The 14,663-nt window shown below is 37.9% G+C and overlaps 1 protein-coding gene across 4 annotated transcripts in view; it reads right to left on the reverse strand.

The window, feature by feature from the left end:
• Positions 1–14,663, reverse strand: part of ITSN1 (intersectin 1) — a 136,858-nt gene that overhangs the window by 9,906 nt on the left and 112,289 nt on the right. For all 4 annotated transcript variants that reach the window (XM_085297742.1, XM_085297743.1, XM_085297740.1 and 1 more), the window contains 4 exons: positions 12,237–12,428; positions 2,761–2,882; positions 1,755–1,861; positions 211–394 (listed from right to left, as the gene is read on the reverse strand). In XM_085297742.1, coding sequence (XP_085153868.1) covers positions 211–394; positions 1,755–1,861; positions 2,761–2,882; positions 12,237–12,428 — 605 coding nt within the window. The remainder of the gene's footprint in view (positions 1–210; positions 395–1,754; positions 1,862–2,760; positions 2,883–12,236; positions 12,429–14,663) is intronic.

A 14,663-nucleotide genomic window follows, 5' to 3' on the forward strand; every position in this document is an offset into this window, starting at 1 on the left:
TATGGGTACCAGCATGTTACTGCAAATGAAATATTTTATGGCACTATTGTACCTTGAAAAAATGTAGTCCTTCAATAAGTGCTTAAGTTCAAAAGTTCTTCATTCTAGCCCAACATCCAGCACTATTCTAAGACCGTGCTTTGGAAATCAACAAAATGATGATCTAAATGTACTGTGTATAAAATTCATGGTGATTGTTCCTTCTCTTACTTTAACAAACTCCTTGAACTCCGGGACTTCATCTGTTTTCTGCTGGATGAGGGCTGCCCCATTGAGCTGGCAGCTACAGAACCGAATGTAAGGCTGCATGTGGGGCAGCTGAGCCGTCAGGATGTCACCAATCATTTTCACTGGCATCTTTTCTCCAGACATCTTCTTACGCACACGCAATGCCCTAAACAAGAAAAGGTCATGTGTGTTTCACGAGTAACTAGACCACTTATGAATGATTCCCGATTTACAAAATAAATTATTTGATTCTTATTTGTTACTGAAACAAAGAGAGCCCTGAATAATAGAAGATCAGCCACAAGATTAACTCCGTATTGTACAAACATAATAATCAGGACTGCCCTCTCAGCCAACCTCATTTTTCCCTCTTGTGCTCAAAGTATTTTTTGAAATTAACTTGATGCAAAGCCAGATTAAAGTGTCAGATCCTTGTTCATTCATTTAGAAAGAGAATACAGGTATGCTCTTGAATCAGGGATGGAAACCTTACTTCTACTTCATGTCCAAAGCTACTTCTAAGTTTTCAGCCTGGTTTCCTAAGGAAAGGGGATTTATTGTCATTGAGCTGGCTATGATTGCCTTGTCTCTGTTATAACTTCTGAACTCGTGGGTCATTTTCAAGCACATTTTATAAAAGAAGAGATATTTCAAAGCTATAAAATCTTTAAAAGTTCTGTGAAAATTAGCAGCTTTTCACCATTTAATGCAGGGGAGGGGGAATAGGAACTTTATTAATCCTGTTGCTTATGAACATGCAAGTTTTACTCGATTCTTATTCATTTCGTCTGGGCAGTCGCCAGATGAGCAATCTGTGTGCATGTACCTCCAGACCAGCCCCAGCATTTACTGTGTCTTGCTGAAGCAGCAGGAATGAGCGAGAAAGGTGTAAGCGGGAGGAGAGGATCCATCAGAAGCCACAGAGGATGGAGGGAGAAATAAGGGTACTTGCACTGTGTGGAGTTTCATAGYAGAGAGTTGGGGACAGTTGGAGATCGTGGTGCGGGGTACACCGGACACAAATCCATAGGAAACCAGGCTTTGTCGGTGCCACTTCTCACAAAACAGCTCATTCAGATGCGATAAGCCTACAATAACTAAAGGAATACATCAGCTAACTCGGAACAAGTGAGACAGAGATTACTATGCTTTGTTTTGCATTCACAGATAACTGGAACTGGGTATGGGCTGTGGCAGAGACAGAGCAAGTAAAAGAATATGAAAGGCTGTAGGTAGCCTTGACGGGCACCRCTCTTCAGGAGAGGCTGATCTTACTTTCAGGAGCACAAGTACACCAAGAGCAAAGAAAGTGCAAATACTGACTCACAAACAACTAYTGGATTTTTCTCGACAACAAATAATTCCTAGTAAAGATCGTTAATATTTTGCTTTTTCCAACACGGAAAAATGCATGGTGTTTTCAGCTACTATTTTCRTAGGTGGCAAATATTCTCATGCAGCTAAAAGGAGAAGTGAAGGGAGAGACCCATGATTTTGTTATTGCTAAGTAGGGGGGGAAAACTTACTTCAGTAGTTTAATATTGCACATAATCAGCTCCTTCCAATTAACAAAAATCATAGCAACTTCTTTTTCTGTTAGCAGCTCAGATTCCATTAGTGGTTTCTGGAAGATCTACAGATTCAGAAAATTAAGCAATTTAGAAAGTATATGTTAAGTATATTCAAAGTGACTAAGATTGATGCTCACTTTCTTAGCCTGAAGGTGTGGAAATTTTACAACAAAGTAGTACCAGATACTCACTGGAACAGACTTTAAACATGCACTGCACCCTAGAGATCCATAGCATTTCCTAATAATGCATTTGTGAGCAGGATATTGCTTTAAAAGAGCAGGATCTAAATCGTAGTGCCACTTACGGCAGGGATAATCTGTTTTAACCATGGGTATTTTATTCAGAGGTCTCCTGCAAAATATCCCAGGTCTACTCTGATAATACAACTGAAAGTACATTTTAGTTTGGACTCCTTTATGGTAGTTCTAATTTATCTGTTAGTGTCTCATTTGACTGTTTTGCCAAAAAAAAAAAAAAGAGAGAGAAAGAAAAGCGCCTTCCCCCCTGTTGAAGGGATTATCCATTCAGTTGCCTGTATGCATTCCTTTTTTTTTCCACTTARGAGATGCACTTTATAACATTAAAAAAATAATAATAAGAAGAAAAAATGAATAACTGGGTGTCACTGTGAAACTGGCACAAAATGTGCTTTAAGTTTTAAGAAGTTACATGTGAGAAATACACATTCAAATTCAGGAGCGGAAAGTTTGCCAGGATAATTTAAACATTGGTGTTTCAGTAACACATGGGCTTATTAGTTACACCCACACCCAGACACATACACTCACACACGTATAAATATATATATATAACAATTGAATGCAGATCCTTCCTAGGCAGTCAAACGTGGCAGTGATACCAAAGAAAGAATCCCTTCGCACAGTGAAGTTATTGCTCTAATTTACTTTTAGAAGATGAGTGAATAAAACCTGACCCTAAAGCTGCTGTGCGTGCTTACCTCCGTCACCAGCTGCAGATCATTTACGTAGTTCTCTTCCGTGACGATGAGTTCATGGATGTATCCCTGCCTTTTTCTTTCGGTAGGTGTCAGCATATCCAGAAGATGCAAGTCTGCACACCCTGGAAAACACAAAAGGATTGTAGATTTTACTTATAGCCATTTGCAAATCCATACAGATCTGCCGTAGTTCAAATAATGTTTACTGAACAGTAACTACTGCCTCTTCATTTAACTAATAATTCACATGTAATAGCACAAAGCTATTAAAAAAAAAAAAAAAAAGAACAAGGCCTTTCTAAATGATGATTTATTATTAAAGCAAGTGAATGAGGATCTCATTTTAATGAAAGCGTGTGGTCTGGAAGCGACTACGTTAGACTTCTCTGTGACACTGGCAGGACTGCTAAAAGAGTGTTTTCTCTGGTGGCAAAGCTTAAAAGTCTCCTTTCACAGAATCATAGAATCAGTAAGGTTGGAAGGGAGCTCTGGAGATCATCTAGTCCAACCTCCCTGCTCAGCAGGGTCACCTAGAGYATGTTGGCCAGGGTTGCATCCAGGCAGGCCTTGAAGATCTCCAGAGAAGGAGACTCCACAGCCTCTCTGGGCAACCTGGTCCAGTTCTTTGCATACGAAGGTAATAGTTTGAAAATACTTCCTCTATTTTTCCCCTTCCTGAATGCAATTCAGGAGGTGATTCTTCACTGTGCCACTAGCGAGGTCTGCACACATCAGTGCTGAGTTGTTCATGAACGTGCTTTGGGATGCCCTGCTTCGACTAATCTGTGCTCCAGAAAAAGTAATGGTAATTTGGGGGAAAGGAAGGAAGGAAAAAAAAAAAAAAAAGAGAGAGAGAGAGAGAGAGAGAGAGAGAGAGAGATATGCCTAGACAGTCACGATAGCTTCCGCTGTACTTATAAAGCTGAAAACAGAACAGATCAGAAGTCTAAGCACACTGGGATGCTCCTTTGAGGTCCTATATATTGCAGTTCTTTCAAAGAGGCACTCTACACTTCTTTTGTTTTTTTGAAATAAAAAGGTAGAGTCTGAGAATTATCAACTAAAATGACCCCTATTTAACGCCAAAATAATCAAAAAGTTGCGCACCTTCCAAAACCTTCAATTCTGCTTAATAAATGAGCACTTTCAAAGCCTTTTCTTAGTTATCACATAAAGTAAATCAAGTCTAAACCAGACTTGGCTTTCTCTGTGCACTGTCAGCTTCATTAAAAATGAACAAAGTGCTTAACTATTTTTTCTCTAGAGCCTGGGGAAGTTTACTCTTCAAAGATGCTGATGATCTTGGTTTGAAGTCTTATTTCCAACCACCRACATTTTAGAGGAAGCATTTAACATTTTCAATTATAATATTTTACTGGCTACTTTGACAAAAAGTCAATTGGGATTTAAATGAGCTACTCTGAATTTTAATAAATTATGTCTTCCCACACTAAATATTTGATAAAATAACCTACCAGAGCAGAATATGTTGCAGAGACTTTTCTAATACTGGATTTTTTTTCCATTAGGTGAAGAAGTAGCAAGATTTTTCCCCTTTTTATGTAAGAAACAAACAAACAAAAAAATCCTGCATTCTTCTTCAAGTCGAACTGTGAGGCCAAAGGGCTCTAACTATTTTTTCAGGGAAGCCAAAGTACTGTGTAAAGTACTTTTATAAATGTCTAAATTCCACTCACAGCTGTAATAATATCATTGACGAATTCAACTTAGCTATAAGAGACTCCTAGAAGGGAGTATAAAACGCCCTTGATATCAGACGTTTGCACTGACAAATGAAAAGTTCTGTTACAGATAAAGTAGAGGACCTCACTTCAGTACAGGAATTGCAAACGTTCCTAATTTAAAGCACACAGTCCCTCAAGTATACAGCTATTCAGGTACATAAAATTAGGCACTGGATTTTGTCTTTTTASTTGATAGAGTGCCCCATTTGCTTTCATATTTTCTCTCCTACTCTGAAAAGGACGGTGTTGGATTCTATCTGAAAGGTTGGAGAAGCTGAATTTGAGCCCTTAACTACAAAATAGYGAGTAAATTCAGAATAGAATGGGGAAATCACAATAGCCAATCCAATGTATTCACAGTGCAGTGAATATTCAAATTTCTGCCCTCTGACTGCATGTATGAATCCAAGCAGAGGTGCTCACATACGCTCACCAGACTGGGCATTTACTCTCTCGGCACCTACAGRGCCACCTTACAAACACTGTAACTAGAAATCTGTGCCAATCTGTTTGGACCAAACTGGAGAAATGTGAAAAAAAAAAATATCTAAAAAATTAATGTCTTGTTCCTTTTCCTTCAGGACCCTGAAAACATGGGTACATGGGTCATTCTAAACGAATCAGTAAGCTTGAAAGCAATAGGCAAGTGGTTCTGCTTCGATGGAAGGAGCTCTGCCATGGGACCCAGTGGTTCAGTATGTGGGCACCACTTTTAACGCCTTCTCCTCCGCGGAGGCTGTTCCTGAACATCGCCGTCGGGGTGCTGAGAACGCTCCATTCTAAACACCCCGACAGCCAGATTTCACAGCAAACTTCACACTGGCCCAGGCTGCAACGGCAACSTTGCAGCAGACAAGAAGCGGTTCTGTTACAGGTAACCAGAAGCAGTACAGAAGTATTTCACAGGTTTCCCCCGAATCACGAAGCAGGGAAAATAGCCCTCCTGGTCTGACAACCGTGTCCCTCCGCTCAGAATAATTACAGCATCTCACCAGGCTCCTCCTCCTTGGCTTATCAGCTAACTTCAGACACAACTATCAATTTCCAGAAAACATCCTGTGGGATACATCCGCTGCTGGAAGCCTATTTCAAGCCTTCGCTGAGGACAACTTGTACTCTAGTGATCAAACTGATCTTTCCATCTCTAGCTTCTGTGATGCCAAATCCCATTTCACACCTATTTTCAACAATTTCAACCTATTTAGAGTATCTTAACTGGACCAGTATGCCCATTATCAGTAGAATACAGCACTCCCTCTATAGTTGTTCACAATTTTTTGTTCTGGAAAGGAGGGAAGTAGGATCTAGGAACAAGTCTGGGAAGCCCCACTTGCAAAATATTACATGTTACTTTGTTTTGCCAAAGCAAGTCACTAGCAACACATCTCCTCCCAGTCACATCAATCAGCTCTTATCAGACCCCTGCCAATCCAGACGAGCCAAACAACAGATCTAGGACCGTTTTTAGCAGTTTTCTTTTTCCTTCTTTTCTTTTTCTTTTTATCCTAGAACACACCTGAGTGTCAAAGACTAGCCTCGCAGTATTCAACAATATACACTTGTGATACATTACCATCATCTTCATTTTGCAATAGCAAAATCTTTCTGCATTGCTTTAGGTAAAAGTGCTTTAGTACTTTACCTACCCTGAAACAATATGTTTTAGTATTATAACAAGGGAAGAAGGGGAAGAGGAGAGGCGAGGTGGTAGAGAAGGAAACCAACTAAATCCTTTTAGAAATAAACCGAACATGTCTAGCACTCCCTTTTCAGAATCTACTAGGACAAGAATAAAATCATACGTGTGAGGGCAGGGATGCATCTAAAAATGTAAATTAGCAGAGTTTACAGATTCCTGGATTGTTTTATAGCACATCAGGAAACTTTAAATTTCACTCGAGTTACGGCCCAGGACTTATCTTGAACCTTTGAGCGCCGTATAGTAGTAACAGATCAGTCAAAGCATCAGCCACAGATCCAAGCTGAACCAAATGCACAACCTAACCTTGTGTTGTCTTCAGAAAAAATAAAGATGTTGTATAGGTACTTCCCATGGAGTCAGAAATGTGGCAACTCTTATTCTAAAAGTTCAAACCATTTAACAAGAAAAATTTTACTGATTTTTCACTTTCTTAGCCAGACCTCTAGCCACTGTCTTTCCTGGCTTCAAGTCTTCCCCTAGAAAAGAGTTTAAGGTGAAGGAATCAATCCAGATCGATTGAAACCACTCATCTGGATCCAAAATTACTCCAACRTATGAAAAAGCTCAGCACAGGAAACTACACGTGGCAGAGACAAACATGAATTAGGTTTCAGCCAACTAGGCCAGGGCACAGACAACCTTTGTCTGCGACACCGGTTTGAGCCAGGGTCAGACTAGTTGCTGTCAGTGCTGGCACGAGGCCACGGCTCTATTCTGGTGGGCATGAGCTGGACCAGCAGCATCGGTTCAGTACTCTGTGGGGACAAACTGGTACTTTGACAGGCTAACACAGAAGTCAGAAAGGGAACAAAATATAAGCCTAGAGCTTCCTTCTTGCTGCCAGGTACAGCTATTGCCCAGGGGGCAGAAGGCAAAAAAGGTAGGAAGGATGAGAAGAAAGAAATGGGAAATTTTAGGCTAGAAAACAGAGCCAAACCCTGTGATCAAGCGGCACAATGAGGCTAACGGGAATCCTACGCCTCCTCAAAGCGACATTCACTTGCTGTAGAACAGCTGCGCAACACAAACTTCTTGACATGTCAACAACCAAACAACTAGCTTTTCCACRAAATAGTTAATCTAAATAATTCCACAAGATTAAACCTTTTCTAAAATATGACTTCTACTTCTGTGTTGCTCCATAGGGTTAATAAAAATTTCAGAARAAGAGTTACAGGTTTGATTGGAGTTAGTTTCAGGCTCTACAAGACTTCACAATCCAAATTTTTGTGCTGAAGAGAAGCATTACAGGACAACAGAGTTTTGTTTGTCTTTTAAGAAGTTTCCAAATTAAGATGAGGGRAGGCAACAATCAGTTATGAAACTTATTTTCACTATGTTGCCTRTATCAAAATTACGCTTACATATGTTGTTAACATTACCAGGTCAAGCCAGGCAGTTAAGGGAACTCACAATTTCTACTCATGTGGACAACAAAATAAATCCTTATTCAGAGTAAAATATTTCCTTTGCAAGCTATCAAAGGACAGGTACAAAAGCCCATAAAAATCTATATCCAGGGAATAAAGTCTTCAYGAAAAAAATCTGCGTATCTAACTGCATCCAAGACAACCTTCTGAAACCATTCTTTCAGGTTTTAGAATCAAAAGATCATCTTAGCTTCTCTTTTTAGTTGAGTAGCAGCTTGTTATCCAGTTGTCTGTGTAAATACACTTAGCTTGTAATAGGGTAATTCAACTTACTTCACACTGATTAGATACCATTCGAGATACGTTGTTCCTGGACTTACTGAGGTTGTCTAAAAAACTTAAAATAATAACATATTATAGTTATAGAACTCTATATACAGAGCTATTTATCAAGAAGTTAAATAGTTAGAAATAAGAATCCTGGTAAATTAAACCAGACTGCTTTAAAAAACAGATCAAAACCAAAACATGCAATTATTTTGTTGCCTTACAGTAAGGTTATGGCAACAGACTGCTTAAAAATGAGCTGAACTCAGGGGGAATGAAGGAGATACCACTGAAACACCAAAGAATTGAAACTATTAAGTAAAATGGACTCAGAATATTAAACAAACCATTTCYGATCATTTTTGAAAACATCTTAAGATTCAGAGTTTTCTTTGACAGATTTAAAGTATTAACAACCCCCCTGAAAGCACAYGGGTGGAAATTCTTCCTCAGCAGCTGAATAAAGAGGAAATTCTTCTTAAGATAAATAGAAAAAAGATTGTGAAGAAAAAAACCCACCACCACTTACAGTGGTCTCTAAATCCAGTCTCCTCTATATCCCTCAAGTGACAGCTCCTTTTCTTGATCTCCTGGTCCAAAGGCAAAAGATACTTAGCAAATCAGGATTAATATAAAGAATGCACTCAACTGATCGGGCAGCAGCGAGATTGCTCTCTTTTCTAAATGTTGACTTAAAATATAAATAAAATTAAAAATCAGCCAAGAGGTTTCTTATCTGTGTTTACGTAACTCTTCTTTCAGTCTGATTAGTGCCTTTTGGCTTTGCAGCCACAAATCCAGGCACCCAAGAAATAAGAGTGCGGGTGCATTTCCATCACAGGAGACAAGAGTTTCTTTTGTTTTGTTTTGTTTTTAATACATTTGATTGCTGCAGTAAAGATGTGTAGCTTTGGGATGGGACTATGTGGCTTTGGAGGTTGAAAACTTTTCAGGTGAACCAGTAAGGAGAAGAGGAAGTCAAAACTGGATTGAGATACTACCCTGACAAACTATTCTTTTTGATGGAAATAATCTATTTTCTTTATTAAAGAATTGCTTTCATATTCCTTTTCTCATATACAAAAGAAATCCCCACAGGTAACAATGAATATGTGCAATATTTTGTTCTTACATGCTACTCAAGGGAAGTAACTGTTATGAGGCACATTAAACATTACTATGCTGATCATTTATGCAGTACATTTGAGAACTTCGATATTGAAGTAAACAAGCATTATAGGTACTTCAACAATGTATTTCAAGATAAACTGCAATGGTTTGAATACCTTTATCCAGGACATTTTAAATGTGTTTTGCATTTTTTGTGAGTCAACTGTTCTCAACAATAGACTGATTTATAAAGCTGCTGCTGTGCTGAGTAACGCACAATACTCTTCTGTATGAGAGCTCTTGGCAAAGCATATACCAGTGTGTGTGTCTACAGAAGGATAACTTCAGACTGGTCTTTCAGTTCAATGGTAAACTGACCCCAGGAACTTTTAGGGCACTGTGACTTTGAAAATCTTTTATGAGACAACATTCTCCACATTTGTAAGAAGCATGTTARAAAACATGTAGCCTGCAGATATTATAATAGTTTTATTTTTCTTCTCATTTAAAGTAAYGCAAAAAAGAAAAAAGAAAAAGTAGCATCTGAATTCCCTATACCCAAGTTATTATTATTCCCAAGTTACTGCCAATATTTAGAGCAAATGTGTTTCTGGCCTGAAGGCCTAAAAAAATAAACTATCCCTTAGGGCAAATGCTTTTAGTCAAGTTATAAATCTTTTAACACAACCATTCATTACGGTAATGCAGAGATATCCCTTCATTAAAATAACATTTTAATGCACGAAATATTGAAATAGTGGAATAAAATAACAATGGTGGAATGAAATTTGGCTACATTGTTCTCAGCAAACAAAACAACAGGCACTGAAAATTACAAGTATTAAGTTCTGTTCAATTTCTGTCAGATTCTAGGCAGCATATTCTTCAGCAAGTGGTTATGGTGAAGAAGAAATTTTTTTATGGCAGAGCAATAAAGAAAAAGATTGTGTGTTAAGTACTACCCTAAAAATAAAAAAAAAAAAAATCTGTGCAAGTGTGCATGTTTTAAGACCAGAGCTCTGGCATAAAACACAGAGCCTAAGTCAGTGTAAACCCCTAGTAAAACAACAAGCTATACTTACTTAATCTACCAGCATAATGACAAAAATATCAACTGATTTGCAACATGTAGAAAGCACTGAACAGAAAAAGAAAGGTGCAAAAGGTTGCAGTTAAGCATGATCAATCTGAGCAATTATATTCAAAAAATATCCAAAAAAACAATACAAGTGTCATTCTGAAATTAAATAGGTGGGCTTCAGGCTATTCTGGTGGCTAATTCACTACATGCACTAATGCCACTTGAAGAATTCTGTGTGTACACAGCAACAAGACAACAAACACATTTTAGTCTAGTTTTATATGAAGAATTTAATTATCTATACATGTAACTAATTTTAAAGGCTGTATTACAGTTGTTAAAGCTGCAGGTTTTTATATATTTATATATTTTACATTCATATCGATGAAATACTGAAGTGCAATTGAATAAGGAGCTTCACTCGTTCTTTGCACTGGATGATAGGTGGGAAGGAGGGAGATGAGGGAGGATTAGGAACTCTACAACACTGCCAGCATGAAATTTAGAAATAATGAAATACAAAAAACAGAAMAGAACTAAATGCTGAAGTAATTAGTAGAACTACTATATTGTGCTTGAGGCATTGAGAAGAGAGGTTTCTGCACTGACAGCACCAGGCATTTCATCAAGAGCTTGTAACTAATGTTGGAAAGACAAACATGGCTTAGCTACAGCAYAGCTACTACATAAACTCGACTGTAAGCTCCATTTAATATTAATTTGTATAAATTCCACAGTCTAGTTAAAAAATGTAAACATTGGAAATTAATTGCAGGGAGATATTTCTATACATTCTTTCTTGTCAAGATAATTACTTGTTCAAAATGTGTTGTTCCATAGTCATGAAAAGTAAAAAYGAGAAATCAAACTTCATGTAGCCAAGATGGAGGGAAAAAAAAGTTAATTCTCAAATCTCACATGAATGTAGCAGTCTATTGATTTCTGATACGAAAACGGAAAAAACGAAACATCTGAGACAAACACAAAACAGGATGTTTTCTAACGGTATGCAGCTACAAGTAATGTGCAAAATAAAATTAACATAACTGGGATAACAACATTATGCAAGGTTAACACCTCTTGCATTGGAAGGAAGTTAATTCTTCTCTCCACTGTGTATTACACACTCAACAAGGAACACCTGATACATACAGTACAATAACTATAACAAAATACCTTATCTGCAACTGGGCACATATAAAGTTCCTTAAAACTGATTTAACTCCTTCTGTTCTTTTGCAATAAAAATAATAAAAAACAGACATATKGACAACACTGGACAAGTGAACAATAAAAAAGAAAGATACATAAAGTCTCAAATTTATGGACATCTGGAACAATTTTAATAGCACATGCAGCATTCCTTGATAGTGGGTCTTTTTGCACAAACAAAATTGCAGTGAAGAAACTTAATTTATACTTTTCCTTTAAAAGGCTAAGATATATATTTAAAAATAATTTTAAGACTACTGAAAGCACCTGTGCAAAGGTGGAAAAATTAGTTTGGTAACTATGAAAGCCACAAAAGGACCCACTATCCTCTGTTTTTGTTGTTGTTGTTCTTTTTGTTTGTTTGTTTGTTTCATTTTAATTTTGCGTCTATGTCTGCWGGTAATTAACTCAAACATTGCGGTTCCGTGCAACTAATGTAAAATGAGGTAAACTGCTCTGCAGTGTGTTCTTCTACTCAGAAGGCAGTAGATGATCATGCTGGAAGTCACATGATCAAGGCTGCATCTCCCATCATCCCTCTGGGCAGTGATATGGGATAGTGGGTCTCTTTGAGGACTTTCAAGCCTGAGTGGGGGATGGACAACATATGATTCCTAGAAAAAGGAGGAAAACAACACATAAGCAAAACAAAACAATGAGCAAATTCAAGCTAGGAAAATGAGTCAGGCATGTAAACAGCATGGTGCCAAAATGGTAAAGGGTAACATGCTACAAAGGGGATGGGAACTAAAAATAAACATAAAATAAGGTTCGCATTATAGAAGGTCTTCAAAGAGACTTTGACAAATGCAGCAGTGGGTGAAGCTTTGAGTTCTGCAAACCACAGCAGAATCACAGCAATGCTGCATGTTTCATCTTAAAGTACTGCACACAAAAATCACAGCACGGCAGCAGAGAGGGTCACTTACATTGCTGGCTTGGGTCCATGTCTGTTGTTAGCTTCACATAGTTGGATGGGAAGAGACCCACTTGTCCGTTCACCTCCCCTTTCCACCAGTCTGGGTCTTCCTTATTGAGGACGTTTATAATCTGGCCTTTATTGAACGCCAGCTCATCGTCATTTTGCGCAGTGTAGTCATACATGCCAATTACTTGGCACACTGGAAGATAAAAGAACAGGTCTGTAGCAGTGGTAAAGTGTCACCAAAACACAAGCCATGCATAAACCTGCTCCAGTCACCGCAGATGCTTTGTATGGCTCCGTGACAGTATATGCTGGTCCAAACCCACACTGCCGTGGTCCTGCCCCTTTCTTCCAGGCCCCTGCACTAGTGCATATCAGAGTCCTCAACAAATTGGCCCAAGGTGATTTAAAAAAAGTCAAAACTTTTCTAGCAGTTTTGCGCTCTCAGTTGGCTTTTTGAGGGGTCAGATTCATACTAGGAAGGGCACTGCATAACAGTGCAAGCTTAGAACAGTGTAACCTGTCTGGAACTGTACCCTAGATATTTTTGTCAGGAAACAGGAGAAGAAAGAAAAGTTTTAAATTTTATCAAAAAGTCAAACACTTTAAAGAGGTTAGCATTCTATTGCCACATCCCTTCAGCTTTACGTAAATTTTGGCCCCAAAAAGCATCATATTTGTTTTATGTTTATGGAAATTGCATTTTCCATCCTCAACAACCTATTCTAAGTCTATGCTTTCCAATAGACACGGCCAATGGACAGTAAAGTCTGGGAAACATTTTAATTTCCATTACCAGAGCTCATTTCTAATTAGAACAGGACTGGCTCAACTCAGCTCTGTAACTCAAAAGAAAGCCAATGGTGACTGCCACTGAGATGTTAGGAACACAAAAACACTARAAAGATGAGAAAAATAAAATATACTAAGCCATTTAAGCTACTCTTTTGGCACCGTGCRGCTGCTTTCAACAATGTATTTTCTATTTTCTTACCATGAAACTGGTTCTCAGGACACAGTGGTCTCTGTTCAATTATAACAGAGCAATTTTCTCTCCTTAATTCTCTAAAGCAGCAGGATTGTTTGTTTAAATACATAGTTTCCCCTGCCTTTCTGGTGTGTTCTGCATGCCAAGTTCCAGGGTTTCTGGTATTTTGCCTTAAGACACAAACCTACTATCTAATTAACCCTGCTGCCAGGTTCTCTATKATATTCAGCCTATATTTTTCTTTTATTTTCCTTCTTGTACTCAGTTGGCAGATTATTTACAGTTGTCAAATGGCACCTCTCCCTTTTTGGAATTTTTATTTTTGAAATCATTATTTGTTTTAACTCCTTTTAGTTAATACTTTGTCCTTTTTCACAGACATCATAATCAAACTTCGCATTTAACAAGACCTCCATATTTGGCTTCGTTACTTGCAAAAGGGCAAAAAACTACATAACTGTCAATCACTGTCACTTGTAAACACTTCAACTAGCCAAAGTATATATTTGCTTGGCATGTTGAAGATAAACCAGCACTTCTAAAGAAATGTATATTATGGTGTACCTCTGTTTTAGGTAATTTTGCGCTAACACAAGATCAAATATGTGAACTCTACTGATGCTCATATTTCACTTTAAAGGATCTGTGAATCTGTTTTACAGCAGTCTTGTTACAGGTTTACAGGATATTATTAATATAAAGAATGGGAAATGCTAAAGCTACACTATACTGGAATATAGTATCTATATTAACACATTGGTAACCTCTCAGAAATTTTTCATTTACATTGTTCTCTACTTCAAAGACTTTTGTGAAATTTGGTGTTGTCCAGCAGTATCATCAGAATACCTAAACAGTCCAACAGGATTCCAAGAATGGGGAGGTAATTTAAGAGAATTCTTGAAGAGATGGGTCTCCTCAGTAGAGTTTAAAGCAGTAATCTTATCTTGATCTTATTTAAGCCTGGTCACAAAGCTCAGAATACACTTTAGTCCAATACAGGAAGATCTTAGAGTAGCCCCAGCAAAAAAGTTTTTCACTCATTTTAAACTCCTAACAGTACCAGCTCCCAAAGCAACACAGGCAGAGGCAGGCTATAGCCTATCTGCTCTGAGCTTCAGTGGTTTTTTGTTTGTTTTGTTTTTTAGTTGTTTCCCCTTTAGAAAGATTGTCCATTGATTAGTACTAGTCCTACAGTAGTGGCAGAGAAGCCAGGTCCTCATGCAAAACCCATGATCAATATAAGCAATGAATGTACAAGAAAAGTCTAAGTACAAGTAAAAATGTAAGGAATTAATGTTTTCATGTTGTAATAATGGCTAGAGACACGTTTCCCAGTATTTGTAATATAATGTATTCCTTRCATCTGGCTATCTACAAACAGCAGTGACAGGCTGCTCAAAACCAAGAAGGATACATTCATTCTGCAAGTTTAAAAGGGAA

Source organism: Rhea americana, unplaced genomic scaffold (genome assembly GCF_003343005.1).
Source record: "Rhea americana isolate MKP2758 unplaced genomic scaffold, rheAme1 scaffold_130, whole genome shotgun sequence".
Lineage (NCBI taxonomy): Eukaryota > Metazoa > Chordata > Aves > Rheiformes > Rheidae > Rhea > Rhea americana.